The 15,000-nt window shown below is 41.6% G+C and overlaps 1 protein-coding gene across 2 annotated transcripts in view; it reads right to left on the reverse strand.

Moving 5' to 3' along the window:
- Window positions 1-8,676: 8,676 nt before the first annotated feature.
- Window positions 8,677-15,000, reverse strand: part of cdk15 (cyclin-dependent kinase 15) — a 17,593-nt gene continuing 11,269 nt past the window's right edge. The window contains exons 11-13 of one of the 2 annotated variants that reach the window (XM_061970784.1): window positions 9,583-9,631; window positions 9,288-9,430; window positions 8,677-9,218 (exon numbers count right to left, since the gene is read on the reverse strand). In XM_061970784.1, coding sequence (XP_061826768.1) covers window positions 9,106-9,218; window positions 9,288-9,430; window positions 9,583-9,631 — 305 coding nt within the window. In that variant the 3' untranslated portion in view covers window positions 8,677-9,105. Of the gene's footprint in view, window positions 9,236-9,287; window positions 9,431-9,582; window positions 9,632-15,000 lie in introns of both variants that reach the window. The other variant, XM_061970794.1, reaches the window with a different exon arrangement.

Below are 15,000 nucleotides of genomic sequence, written 5' to 3' on the forward strand. Positions count from 1 at the left end.
GATGTACTTAGTCCATAAGTAACAAACATGTACTTCATGTTTAGTGACATGCTAATTCTTACTTTTACACTTTTTTTCCAAATTCCATTGAATGTTGTACTCTTCTGACACCACCAGATGACAGTATAAGTGTCCACATAAGGGCCATAAGACCCCAATTTAGTAGTGTACACAATTTTGGAAATAAGAGCTAAAAGGTGCTGTCCACGCATGTGGCCACGAAGGCCTTTAGAGGTAGTTGAAAAACTTATTCGGGTGTTACCATTTAGTGGTCATTTGTACGGAATATGTACTGTACTGTGTAAACTGTACTGTTTCATATAATGTATTCTCTTGGACTTAGACTTAAAAACTTTAATGATCCACAAGGGAAATTGTTCCACACAGGAGCTCAGTTACAATGATGGAAAGTGTAAAGATGGAAAGGACAATGCAGGTGTATATAGAGTCTATTAATATTTATATTTATATTCATACAAACCCCGTGTCCATATGAGTTGGGAAATTGTGTTAGATGTAAATATAAACGGAACACAATGATTTGCAAATCATTTTCAACCCATATTCAGTTGAATATGCTACAAAGACAACATATTTGATGTTCAAACTGAAAAACATTTTTATTTTTTTTGCAAATAATCATTAACTTTAGAATTTGATGCCAGCAACACGTGACAAAGAAGTTGGCAAAGGTGGCAATAAATACTGATAACGTTGAGGATTGCTCATCAAACACTTATTTGGAACATCCCACAGGTGAACAGGCAAATTGGGAACAGGTGGGTGCCATGATTGGGTATAAAAGTAGATTCCATGAAATGCTCAGTCATTCACAAACAAGGATGGGGCGAGGGTCACCACTTTGTCAACAAATGCGTGAGCAAATTGTTGAACAGCTTATGAAAAATATATCTCAACCAGCTATTGCAAGGAATTTAGGGATTTCACCATCTACGGTCCGTAATATCATCAAAGGGTTCAGAGAATCTGGAGAAATCACTGCACGTAAGCAGCTAAGCCCGTGACCTTCGATCCCTCAGGCTGTACTGCATCAACAAGGGACATCAGTGTGTAAAGGATATCACCACATGGGCTCAGGAACACTTCAGAAACCCACTGTCAGTAACTACAGTTGGTCGCTACATCTGTAAGTGCAAGTTAAAGCTCTCCTATGCAAGGCGAAAACCGTTTATCAACAACACCCAGAAACGCCGTCGGCTTCGCTGGGCCTGAGCTCATCTAAGATGGACTGATACAAAGTGGAAAAGTGTTCTGTGGTCTGACGAGTCCACATTTCAAATTGTTTTTGGAAACTGTGGACGTCGTGTCCTCCGGACCAAAGAGGAAAAGAACCATCCGGATTGTTATAGGCGCAAAGTTGAAAAGCCAGCATCTGTGATGGTATGGGGGTGTATTAGTGCCCAAGACATGGGTAACTTACACATCTGTGAAGGCGCCATTAATGCTGAAATGTACATACAGGTTTTGGAGCAACATATGTTGCCATCCAAGCAACGTTACCATGGACGCCCCTGCTTATTTCAGCAAGACAATGCCAAGCCATGTGTTAGATCAACGTGGCTTCATAGTAAAAGAGTGCGGGCATAGGTGGATTAATGAACGGGCCTACCGGGCCCAGGCCCAGGGGGCCAGAGGCCCCAAGGGGCCAGGCCAACTTGGCCCCGCGGCCGCGACGCATGCAAAACTACTTTTGCAAAAATAATAATCTTAGGCCCCAAGGGGCCAGGCCAACTTGGCCCCGCGGCCATGATCCATAGAGGGTCAGAGGCCCCTTGGGGCCAGGTCAACTTGGCCCCGCGGCCGAGACCCACAGAGGGCCAGAGGCTTGGGGCCAGGCCAACATGGCCCCGCGGCCATGATCCATAGACGGTCAGAGGCCCCAAACGGCCAGGTCAACTTGGCCCCGCGGCCACGACCCACAGAGGGTCATAGGCCCCAAAGGGCCAGGCCAACTTGGCCCCGCGGCTGCGACCCACAGAAGGCCAGAGGCCCCAAGGGGCCAGGTCAACTTGGCCTCGCGGCCACGACCCATAGAGGGTAAGAGGCCCCAACGGGCCAGGTCAACTTGGCCCCGCGGCCGCGACCCACAGAGGGCCTGTGGCCCCAAGGGGTCAGGCCAACTTGGCCCCGCGGCCACGATCCATAGAGGGCCAGAGGCCCCGAGGGGTCATGCCAACTTGGCCCCGATCCATAGAGGGTCAGAGGCCCCAAGGGGCCAGGCCAACTTGGCCCCGCGGCCACGATCCACAGAGGGCCAGAGGCTCTCAATCATTATTATCAAAGCTAATTCTCAAATTGGATCACACAACCTCACTCACATATTCTTTATCAATTATTAAAGGTTGTTTCTGAATTTTTATCACAGAACTTAATGCAAATATTCTTGATTGATTGGCAAAGCTCATTCTCAAATTTTGATTACACAACCTTACTCTGACAAATTATCATTATCAAAAAGCTCTATCTCGAATTTGGATCACAGAATCTCACTCAAGTATTCTTAGCTGTGCCCCTCCCCCATCGAGTCTTTCTTTCTGTTCTTTTAGAATCTCCTCATTTGGTACTTTGAACTCGTGAGTGACTGCTCAAAATTTGGTTTCCTTTCCCTCAGTTCAGACTCAGAGATAATTTGAAATCATTCCACAAGAAGTTTAACACGCACACACACACGACACACACACACTTGAGTTGAGCATTACTTGGAAATTCTTATATTTTCCATTTTGCTGTTATTATCAGCATCTTCCCATTTTGTCCTTTTCTTTCAAAAAAGTTTACAGTCTGACATTTGTCACTGCTGTCAGTTAATAACTTTTGGGTCTTTGACCCATTTTGTCATTTTCTCGATTCGATCGTCACTGACCACTCTCTCCTGTCTGGCAGACATCGTTGCTGCCATCATAGCCAGCAAGCTGCCTGCAGATAGCAACATGTTGGTGTCCTTTGTGAAAATATTTAGAAAGTAGACAAAAGTACACAAAGTTGTACAACTATTATCTTTATGATCTTTTTGTTTGTTTGTTTGTTTCTCTGTTACTGTGTGTGGCCAATTAAGCGACTTTTGGCCATACCTGGCTGGTGACATTTAGCGACTTTCTGGTTGTTGTTAAAATTAATAATAGCAACAGTTCTCTTCATCTTAATGCAATTTATTGTGTCTGTCTCTCCACATTTTGCCATTAGGTACTTTGGGCTCTTGTTGGTCAGTCACTCTAAGGTACATTGTTGCTGCCATCATAGCTAGCAAGCTGCCTGCAGATAGCGACATTTTGGTGTCCTTTGAGAAATATTAAGAAAGAAGACAAAAGTACAAGACATTGTACGATTACTATCTTTTTAAAAATTATTTGTTTCACTGTCAGTGTGATTGAGCGACTTTACCGCTAGATTTCGCGTCTTTTGGCCATACCTGGCTAGCGACTGAAAACATCATTTAGCGACTTTTTGGTTGTGAAGATAAGTGGTAAAAGCAGATCTGCCTGTTGGTCTTCCCACATTTTGCCATTTGGTACTTTGCACTCTTGTTGGTCACTCCAAGGCATTTGTCCCTGCCTTCAGCTAGTCACTTGGCTCTTTTGGAATTTATTTCACTGTAATTGGCTCTCTCTTTCTCCTCAGTACAAATCAGTCTGTTCCCTTGCCATTCATCACTGACCACTCCGCTCTCCTGTCTGTCAGACATTGTTGCTGCATGCAGATAGCTTGGGGTCCTTAGTGAAAATATCAGAAGAGAAAAGTACACAATTATCTTAATCATCTTTTTTTATTCACTGTCAGTCCTTCAGTGAGTCCCAGTGTGTTGGCGATAAAGCAACGTTGGCATTCGATTTAGAGACTTTTGGCCATACATGACTGGCGACTCAAAACGTCATCTAGTGACTTTCGCTGTCTGAGTTTAGCATTGATTGGAAATCTGTTATCAGTTCTTATAGAAATCAGCTGATTTCTGCTTTTGACTGTTAATGCTAGATTGCTAGTTTTGAAAATTGCATCACTCACACTCACACACACACACACCCACACACACACACACACACACACACACACACACACACACACACACACACACACACACACACACACACACACACACACACACACACAGTTGGTTAAGCTGTTGTGATAGGCAAAGAGCCAATGTGCACAGAAAGAAGGGAAATATGGATCATAAACGTCTAAGTGGAGGAGCTAGAAATAAAATTCAGCAAGAAAAGAAAAAAAAGGAATCAGTTTTACTTGAGAGTGTTCCAAATATCTCCAGCTTCTTCAGTACAAAGACATCTGCTGAAAGCAATTCTATAAATGCTACTGCAAATTCAGCTAAGGTTAGCAATGCACCTGAGCTAGCATGTAGCTCCCAAGATCCTGAGACCACTACAAGTGTACGCACTGAACCAAATGCTTCGGATGCTAATGATTCAACCAACTCAACAGTAGCCAGTTGCTCGGATGAATGTGAGGTCACTGCACCTCTGGACAGCATAGAAAATGAGTTGAATCTTTCTTCAACACCATCTACAGTGACAACTCTACCTAGTGATCCCGCTAAATGGGCTGATACCCTCACTGAGTCAATGAAGGAAGTTCTTATTCATCCATCCATCCATCCATTTTCTACCGCTTATTCCCTTTGGGGTCGCGGGGGGCGCTGGAGCCTATCTCAGCTACAATCGGGCGGAAGGCGGGGTACACCCTGGACAAGTCGCCACCTCATCGCAGGGCCAACACAGATAGACAGACAACATTCACACTCACATCCACACACTAAGGCCAATTTAGTGTTGCCAATCAACTTATCCCCAGGTGCATGTCTTTGGAGGTGGGAGGAAGCCGGAGAACCCGGAGGGAACCCACGCAGTCACGGGGAGAACATGCAAACTCCACACAGAAAGATCCCGAGCCCGGGATTGAACCCAAGACTACTCAAGACCTTCGTATTGTGAGGCAGATGCACTAACCCCTCTGCCACCGTGAAGTTCTTATTCAAAGAGGTGCAAAATCATTTCACAACCGTCACAGCCATTATCCAGCTTCTGTGAGGAACAGTGGGCTAGGAGGCAAAACCCGATGCCTAAACAATGAACATTTTACTTCACACCTGCCCAATGGACAACGAGTACAAAGAGAGTGGATGATGTACTCTCCCTCTACTGGTAATGTTTACTGCTTTGCATGCAAACTGTTTTCCCCAAAAACGCATTCTTTTGTGACAGGCTATTGTGATTGGAAACACTCAGAAAGATTTGGTGAACATGAGCGAAGTGCTGAGCACATAACCTGCATGCAAGCAGTCTTGAACCGCGCCACAGGTGCCACCTGTTCAAACAGTTTCAGGCAGAGAGCAGCTATTGGAGGCAGGTGTTACAAAGAGTTGTTGCACTCATTAAATTCCTTGCAGAAAGGGGCCTTGCATTTAGGGGTAAAAATGAATCGTTAGGGTCTCCTCTCAATGGGAACTACCTTGGTATTCTGGAGGTCCTGGCTGAATTTGATCCCTTTCTAAAGGATCACATCAGAAAGTTTGGGCAGATGGGTCGAGGTAATACCTCATATCTGTCCTCCACCATTTGTGAGGAATTAATTGAATTGATGGGTGCAAAAACCAAACAGGCTATAGCAGATGAACTGCAAGCAAGCAAATACTACTCTATCATTGTGGATTCAACCCCAGATTTATCTCATGTGGACCAATTGACATTCATATTCCGTTTTGTTAGCAAAGAGGGCAGTGTTGTTGAACGCTTTGTGGGTTTTGAGCCCATTACTAGCCATACAGGTGAAAGTTTGGCTAACTGTGTCATGTCTGTGTTGGAAAATCTAGGGTTAGAGCTGTCAAATTGCAGGGGGCAGGCTTATGATAATGCCAGCAACATGTCAGGGAGGTATAATGGGTTGCAGGCTCACTTAAAGAAAAGCAACCCATTAATACACTATATTCCATGTGCAGCTCACTCTTTGAATTTGGTGGGAGTCAACAGCATTGACAGATGTGGAAATGAAGTCTCTAAGTATTTTGACTTGATTCAGTCTATTTACAACTTCACAACTGCATCCACACACCGATGGGACAGGGTATTTGGCAATTCCAACATAGATCTCACACTTAAAGCTTTATCCAACACGCGTTGGAGTTGCCGTGCAGAATCTACCAAAGCACTGTGGCAGAACTACAGTAAAATAAGAGCAGCACTACAGGGTATTTCCACTGATGACACAGAGAAACGAGACACACAAACTGAAGCTGACAGTCTAGTGCGGAAGCTGGATTCACTTGAGATGGCCTTCATGGCAGGCTTTTGGGACACTGTTCTGTCCAGATTTCAGGCCACAAGTCTGCAACTTCAAAAAGCAGACATGGACCTTGGTACAGCAGTTAGATTGCTGGAATCTCTGCGCACCTTTGTTCTCTCCCAAAGAGATCTATTTGATCATTTTGAGCAGAAAGCCTTAAACATGTTGGGTGGCACCCCATCTTACAGGGCTGAACGGACGAAGAAACGTAAAAAGTTTGCTGATGAATCAGCATCCCCAGATGTTGTGCTTGAGGGAAGGCAACTGTTTCAAATAGAGACATTTATTGCCTCTATTGATCAACTGAGTTCAAGCCTTAATCACCGTCTGGAGGCCTACAAACATCTGAACAATTTGTTCAGTGTCCTTTTCTCTTTGGATACAGAGTCCAATGCTTCAGTCCTTCACAAGGCCAAGATTCTCACTGAATCATACTCATCTGACCTCAATGAAAGTCTTGGACAGGAGCTTATACAGTTCAAATCTTTTATACAGCTCAACAACACTGATGAGGAGAGGACCCCTTCAGGACTGCTCAAAACAATAATACATTTTGGACTACAGCCTACGTTTCCTAATACATACATTGCGCTACAGATTTTTCTCACTCTACCGGTCAGTAACTGTGAGGGAGAACGCTCATTCTCTCTTTTGTCAAGAGTCAAAAATGAGCTGCGCACAAGAATGACTCAGAAAAGATTAAATGCGTTATCTCTAATGGCAATTGAGAGTGAGCTGACAAGAGAGTTGGACTTCAATGATGTGGTGGATGATTTTGCGAAATTGAAAGCACAAAAGAAACCCCTTGCTTAAAGGTGCACTGTGTAAGATTTTTAGGTTGTTATTTCCAGAATTCACCCATTCACTAATGTTAGGCTACCTGTTTTCATGAATACTTACCACCACCATAAAATTCTAAGTATCCATTATGACTGGGAGAATTGCACTTTCGCCATTTCTGGGAACTGTCTGTCACCTGGATTCTGAAGATAGGATTGACTTTAGGCAGAAGCTTGGTGCTTTCTCTGGCAAACTGAACCTCAAGCTTCATTCTCTGCAGCTTTGCATTCTTGTTCAGACTTTCATCGACAAGGAACTTTTCAACTTCCCCACTATCGTGAAGGGGCCACCAAAAGATTTCAGTGTGTCCAGCATGTCTAGTCTCTTCTTCTCCTGTCTTTGAGCCATCTCTTGTTTCTCGTCAGCCCAACTCTCGAATTTTGCCTTCATGAGTTTACTCCAGTTGAGTTCAACCTCTCTTTTTGCTTGTGCTGCTGCCTTGAAACCTCTGAAGCTCCGGGCTCTTCTGTAAAATTATTGACCTATTGACTGCGTTCAGTGTGCCCAACTTCTTCAGTCTGTAGTCCACCTTGCCACATTGTCTCTCCATCCCAATGTTGTGCACAGGGGTGCCATCAATGTTACTAGCCTGTTCACTGACAGGGTCCATTGGGAAGGTCTCCTCATCCATCCCATAGTCCATCCTCTGCCTGGCCAGAACAGTCTTCAGATGGGGCAGCATGAGATCTGTCAGCTGCTTCACTTCATCCAAGTATTCGGCAGCCACGTCTGACACTGAGTTCAGGACATGTCCAGTGCCTGTCCAGCCACTATAGCATTCTTGCTGTCTACATCCAGATCCACCATGAAACTCTGTTGCACTTGCTCCATCTTCATATCGGCCTCCGCCAACCGCATCACTTTATTCATGGCACTGCTGAAGCCCAGTGTAGTGGGTGCCACAAAAGATCTGCCCTGCTGGTTTTTCCAAGTTGTTCATCTCTGCCAACAGCTTTGAAAAGCCTTTGTTGTGCTCTGTGCTGTCAGTCATATGTGCATCTACAAGTTTATAAACATCCTCCACATTGACTCCTCTGACCGACGCCAGTATTTCGAACCCCATATCCACTTGCATTTCTATGTCCTCAGTGGTCTCTCGGTGATTGGGTAAGACAGGCAGAGGAAATGGGCTATCTTGACCTGCATGCAGCCCTTGTACCATGAACTGGCCTACACCTTTCTTTGTGGTGCTCTCCGATGCATGTGTTATCATTTTACCTTTCTCCTTCTCCTCCTCAAGCTTTCCCACAAAATAGATACAGACTTTGAGCCTCAATTTGCTGCACAGCTGCCGTTATGCCAAAGTGTTTTCCTAAGATATTATTTTATTTTTAATGATAAAAGGGAGGAAAAGGGGGCAAAAATCATGTCCAATTTAGTTTTTTGGGTGGGGTGGGGGGTTTATTTCATGATAGGTACCAACTTCCAATACATAATATCTCTCAAATGACCCAATGCACCATCACTGAAGTGGGCGTAATCATTTTCCAAAATTTTTATTTTTAGGCCATTTATCTACCTACCTGTGTCTGTGTGAAACCTGTGCTTGTCTGTGTGGTATACCTAATAGTGTGTGTGCAGTATGTGCACTCTTCTGTACAGTACAGTGTGCATGTCTGTTCACAGTATACAGTATTTCTTGCATAGTGCGTGCGTGTGTGTGCGCGTGCACGCGCGGGGGTTGAGGGGCCAAGACCATGTCAGGCCCAGGGGGCCAAAATTTCTTAATCCGCCCCTGCTAACAAGGACTTTTTTGCGAAGGAATGAGACGATTAATTATTCATGATAACTCTCGGCGGACATTTGAAGACTCTGTAGCTGATAAGAGATGATAACTGATGCTGTAGGAGCAAGTAATGAATGAAATATACAAGTCAGCTCCTCCACTCCAACACATCTTGGACTCATAGCACAAGTTGAACTGTTGACACTTGATTACTTGTATTGATGATGTCACCAGAACTTGGCGGCAAGCAGCAGTGAAGGTCTGACTCGCCTGCTGGGGTTCAAAGTGTCACGAACCTCCGTCTCCAGGTAAATGCCAGGCACCTTGAAGATGGACACGGCTAGGAGGACACATAAACTTGACTTGGGATGTTAAATGATGAACACGTCATTAGGTGATTGGCTCTTACTGTCCCTCAGGTGCATGACGGCCTCCGGCAGCGTGCTAAAATAGGAGTGATGCAGGGCATCTGGCGCCGAGATGCGGTCTGCAGGCGCCAACATCAGCATCTTCTGAACAAGGTCTTCAGTTTTGTACGGTAGTTGGTTTAACCTATCCAGACAAACCAGTTGACATAAGTGATGATTTCACTGAGATGTCTCCCAAAAAGCCACTATTGGTTTATTGTTAGCAGAAATTAGCACATGACTGTGTTAGGAATGTGGTAAGTTAGCATTTTAGCATTCGTAATTCTCGTTCCTCACCGTTTCCATACACAGTGAATTGGCTTTAACTTGGGGGGAAGAGAGCAGTCTGGAACAAAAAGGAGACCTGGTGATCTTCTCATTCATGCTGTCAATTATGTGACAATATCAGCTTTATGAAACTTAGATGTCTGATGGCACACCCTAGTGGGGACCAACTGTACTGAATGAGTTACAAGTAAAATGTTCCCACTTTCCCTACTTTATGCAATGCTTTGGATCCCCGCATATTTGTAGATATTTGTCTTCTCCAACGGCCTGCAGAGCAGCAGAGCCTCATACCACCGCTAGCCGCTTTAGAGGAGGATGAGGGCAGGACCACAACAAACAGAAGCACAGTTGTAGTGCGAGCCCGAAGACCAGACACTTATGGACATTCATAGAGCAACACAAAAGATTGCTGAACAGGAAAAGATGGAACTTAAAACCTTCTGCAACATAGATCATTATAATGTGCAATCAGAGAAGAAAACACTATTTTTCCTCCCACATCAGGAATAACTGTATTCATTATACAAATGAACAATATCATAGTAACACTAAAACTGACAACAAACTGTTGATTATTCATGTCAACAGCAGAAACTTGTATGCAAACTACAACAACGTGAAGCATTTTTTGGAACAATACAACGACGAACCCTGCAAAGTGATTCCTATCTCAGAAACATGGATACACACTAAAAAAGGAATATATTTTGACCTGGAAAGATATGAACTAATTTATATCAACAGAACCAACAAGTACTGAGGAGGAGTAGCTGTGTACGCGATAAAGAACTTGAACTACAAAGTGGTAAAATAACATGTAATTAGCTATTTTAGAATATTTAACCATTGAAATATATCATGGAAAAAGCAAAAACATATTAACCAACTACATATATAGAACACCTAAGTCAAACATTAATACATTTGAGAACTGGATTAGGGCAACTTTTACAGAAATCAGTCAAAAAATAACTTTCTTATGTGGTGACTTTAACATTGACTTATTGAACCCTAACAAACAAAAGGTCATAAATGCATACTCGCCAACCCTCCCGAATTTTCCGGGAGACTCCCGAAATTCAGCGCCTCTCCCGAAAACCTCCCGGGACAAATATTCTCCCGAAAATCTCCCGATTTTCAGCCGGAGCTGGAGGCCACGCCGCCTCCAGCTCCATGCGGACCTGAGTGAGGACAGCCTTTTTTTTCATGACGGGAGGACAACAGGGTGACAAGAACTAAATCATCCAGACTAGAGATACATTGTATTATTATGTTTATCTTACTTAAAAATAAATATATTTATTTTTTATTTTTTTTTAAACTAAATAAATTTTTACTATATTTTGCTAAAAACATCAAAATTAATTGTATTTTTATTTGTATTTTTTCTCACTCCTTATTCCATCCAGCCATAGAATTATACATTAAAATAAACATATATGAAATAATTAATTTTAAATGATGATTTAAAATGACCATATTTAATTATTAAAATAATTGCTTGTTTATCAACAACTTTAGCTTTTTATTCATTACATTTTGAAGCTCTCAGAAGCCAAGTTATGTTATATTCCTTAAGATTTATTTATGCAAGTTTGAAGTATCAATTATCTAAACACAGTTTTGTTTGCATATTTTCAGGATGTATATATATATATATATATATATATATATATATATATATATATATATATATATATATGTATGAAATACTTGACTTGGTGAATTCTAGCTGTCAATATACACCTCCCCTCTTAAACGCGCACCCGCCCACAACCACGCCCCAATCCCACCCCCGACCACGCCCCCCACCCCCAGCCCCCCACCTCCCGAAATCGGAGGTCTCAAGGTTGGCAAGTATGCATAAATGACTTCATAGATACAATGCATAGCATGAGTATATACCCTAAAATCATAAGCCCAAGCAGAAACTCAGGACACAGCGCCACACTTATTGATAATATATTTACCAATGATTTTTTTAAATAATACCACAAGTGGTCTACTAATATCCGACATCAGCGATCATCTGCCGGTTTTCACAATCTATAACAGAAACTACAAGAAGAGGAACATTGATGACAAAAAGACATTTCAAAGAATATGCACAGAGCAAAAAATATGATAGCTTTCAAGAATGATCTGAGAGCTCAAAGTTGGGACAATTTATACATTAAAAACGATGTAGATGATGCATATGGGGATTTTTTTCAACAAATATGACAACAGTGTAAATTGAAACAACATAACTGGATGGATGGATGGATGGATAGTATGAAGGCAACATAACTGGATGGATGGATGGATGGATAGTATGAAGGCAACATAACTGGATGGATGGATGGATAGTATGAAAGCAAAAGAATAACAATCAACCATTGATGACAAAATGACTAAAATGTTTGCAACAAGAAGCATACATTATGTAGAATATTTATAACACAAAGATCTACAGAGGCAGAAAACAAGTACTAAATATACAAGAACTAGCTAACTAGCATACCACAATGTATGAAAAGAATATTAGAGTCGGTTATTAGACGGGAACAAAACAACATGAGAGCAACATGGAGCATCCTAAATAGCATTGTAAAAATGGTGCTAAAAAAGATAAGCCTCAATACTTCTCAGATGAAAATTTAAAAAATTCCAATATGAGCAAAATAGTTGAAAAACATAAATAACTACTTTGTAAATATTGGACCAAATCTGGAAGAAAAGATTCCAGATCCAAAATTAGTTGAGAACTTGAATGACACTATAGACAGAAATCCCAACTCGATGTTCCTCAAGAGTGTGACAAAAGAGAAAAAAATCATTATTGTGAAACAATGTAAATTCAAGACCTCAACTGAATATAACGGCATTAATAAGGAGATGATAAAAAAGGTTATTGAAGTGATTTCAGAACCTTTAACATATATCAGCAACCTATCATTTCAAACAGACAAATCCCAAACCAAATGAAAATAGCAAAAGTCGTACCGATTTATAAGACTGGAGACAAACACCAGTTTTCAAACTACAGACCTGTTTCCTCACTTCCACAGTTTTCTAAAATTATTGAAAAATGGTTTAACAACAGATTGGACAAATTCATAAACACTCACAGACAACCAATACGGATACAGAGCTAACATTCCAACATCAATGGCATTAATTAAAACAATGGAAAATATCGCCAACACAGTAGATGGTAAACAGTGTGCTGCTGCAGTGTTTATGGATCTAACAAAAATGTGATACAAGAGTCATAATATCTTAATAAACAAATTAGAACCGTATGATATTAGAGGGCTGGTTTTGAACTGGGTAAGAAGCTACTTGACCAACAGGAATAAATGACTGAAGCCATTGGCGTTGCTATGCCTATTTGGTGTTAAAAAAAAATTATTTTTATTTTTTTTATTTTATTTTTTTACAAATACATGCCGACATATTCAATACCGGGACCAATATTGTTAAATGTATATACATTACATTTGTAAAGTTATAAAATACCTAAAATTAGTACTATTTGCAGATGATACAACTGTGTTTTGTTCAGGAGAGAACACACAGAAGCTAAAACAAATAATAACAGAAGAAAAGAACACATGAAAGAGATAGTTTGGCAAAAACAGACCATCTTTGAATCGCAGTAAAAACTAAAATAATGTTATTTGGTAACAGTAGAAGAAAAAGTCAAATACAAATAGCCTTAGAAGATATTGAAAGAGTAAATGATATCAAATGTTTGGGCATAATAATAAAATAAAACATTTAATTAAAGGCCTACTGAAACCCACTACTACCGACCACGCAGTCTGATAGTTTATATATCAATGATGAAATCTTAACATTGCAACACATGCCAATACGGCCGGGTTAGTTTATTAAAGTGCATTTTAAATTTCGCGCAACATATCCTGCTGAAAACGTCTCGGTATGATGACGTCAGCGTGTGACGTCGCGGATTGTGGAGGACATTTTGAGACAGCATGGTGGCCAGCTATTAAGTCGTCTGTTTTCATCGCAAAATTCCACAGTATTCTGGACATCTGTGTTGGTGAATCTTTTGCAATTTGTTTAATGAACAATGGAGACAGCAAAGAAGAAAGCTGTAGGAGGGAAGCTTGTATTGCGGCCGACTTCAGCAACACAAACACGGCCGGTGTTTCATTGTTTACATTCTCGAAAGATGACAGTCAATCTTTACCAATGGCCTGTGGAGAACTGGGACAACAGAGACTCTTACCAGGAGGACTTTGAGTTGGATACGCAGACACGGTACCGTGAGTACGCTTCCAAACATTTGATCGCTTGCCCGTACGTGCGTGCCGCTATGTGCATGTCACGTAAATAATTCAATGTATACACCCTGATGATTATCTTGTGTGATGACTGTATCATGATGATAGCATATATGATAGTATATATCTGTATCATAATAATAATAATAATAATACCTGGGATTTATATAGCGCTTTTCTAAATACCCAAAGTCGCTTTACATGTGTGTGTGTGTGGGGGGGGGGGGGGGGGGGGGGGGACGATAAAAACAACTTTATTAGAAAAAAATAAATAAAAATGAATCATGAATCAATTTAAGTGGACCCCGACTTAAACAAGTTGAAACACTTATTCGGGTGTTACCATTTAGTGGTCAATTGTACGGAATATGTATTTCGCTGTGCAACCTACTAATAAAAGTCTCAAAAAGTCTCACGTACGTAACTTTGGGGACTTTGGGGAAATATATGTGCTGTATGAACTTTGGGGAGGTGAACGGTACTTTGGGCTGTGGGATTGAGTGTATTGTGCAGGTGTTTGAATTGTATTGGCGGGTTATATGGACGGGAGGGGGGAGGTGTTTGTTATGCGGGATTAATTTTTGGCATATTAAATATAAGCCTGGTTGTGTTGTGGCTAATAGAGTATATATATGTCTTGTGTTTATTTACTGTTTTAGTCATTCCCAGCTGAATATCAGGTCCCACCCGCCTCTCACAGCATCTTCCCTATCTAAATCGCTCCCACTGCCCTCTAGTCCTTTACTCTCACTTTCCTCATCCACGAATCTTTCATCCTCGCTCAAATTAATGGGGAAATCGTCGCTTTCTTGGTCCGAATCGCTCTCGCTGCTGGTGGCCATGATTGTAAACAATGTGCAGATGTGAGGAGCTCCACAACCTGTGACGTCACGCTACTCATCTGCTCCTTCCGGTACAGGCAAGGTTTTTTTATCAGCGACCAAAAGTTGCGAACTTTATCGTCGATGTTCTCTACTAAATCCTTTCAGCAAAAATATGGCAATATCGCGAAATGATCAAGTATGACACATAGAATGGACCTGCTATCCCCGTTTAAATAAGAAAATCGCATTTCAGTAGGCCTTTAAATAAACTGCAAATCCCATGTAAAAATATACAACATAAAGTAACAAGA

This window comes from Nerophis lumbriciformis, linkage group LG01 (genome assembly GCF_033978685.3).
Source record: "Nerophis lumbriciformis linkage group LG01, RoL_Nlum_v2.1, whole genome shotgun sequence".
Taxonomy (NCBI): domain Eukaryota; kingdom Metazoa; phylum Chordata; class Actinopteri; order Syngnathiformes; family Syngnathidae; genus Nerophis; species Nerophis lumbriciformis.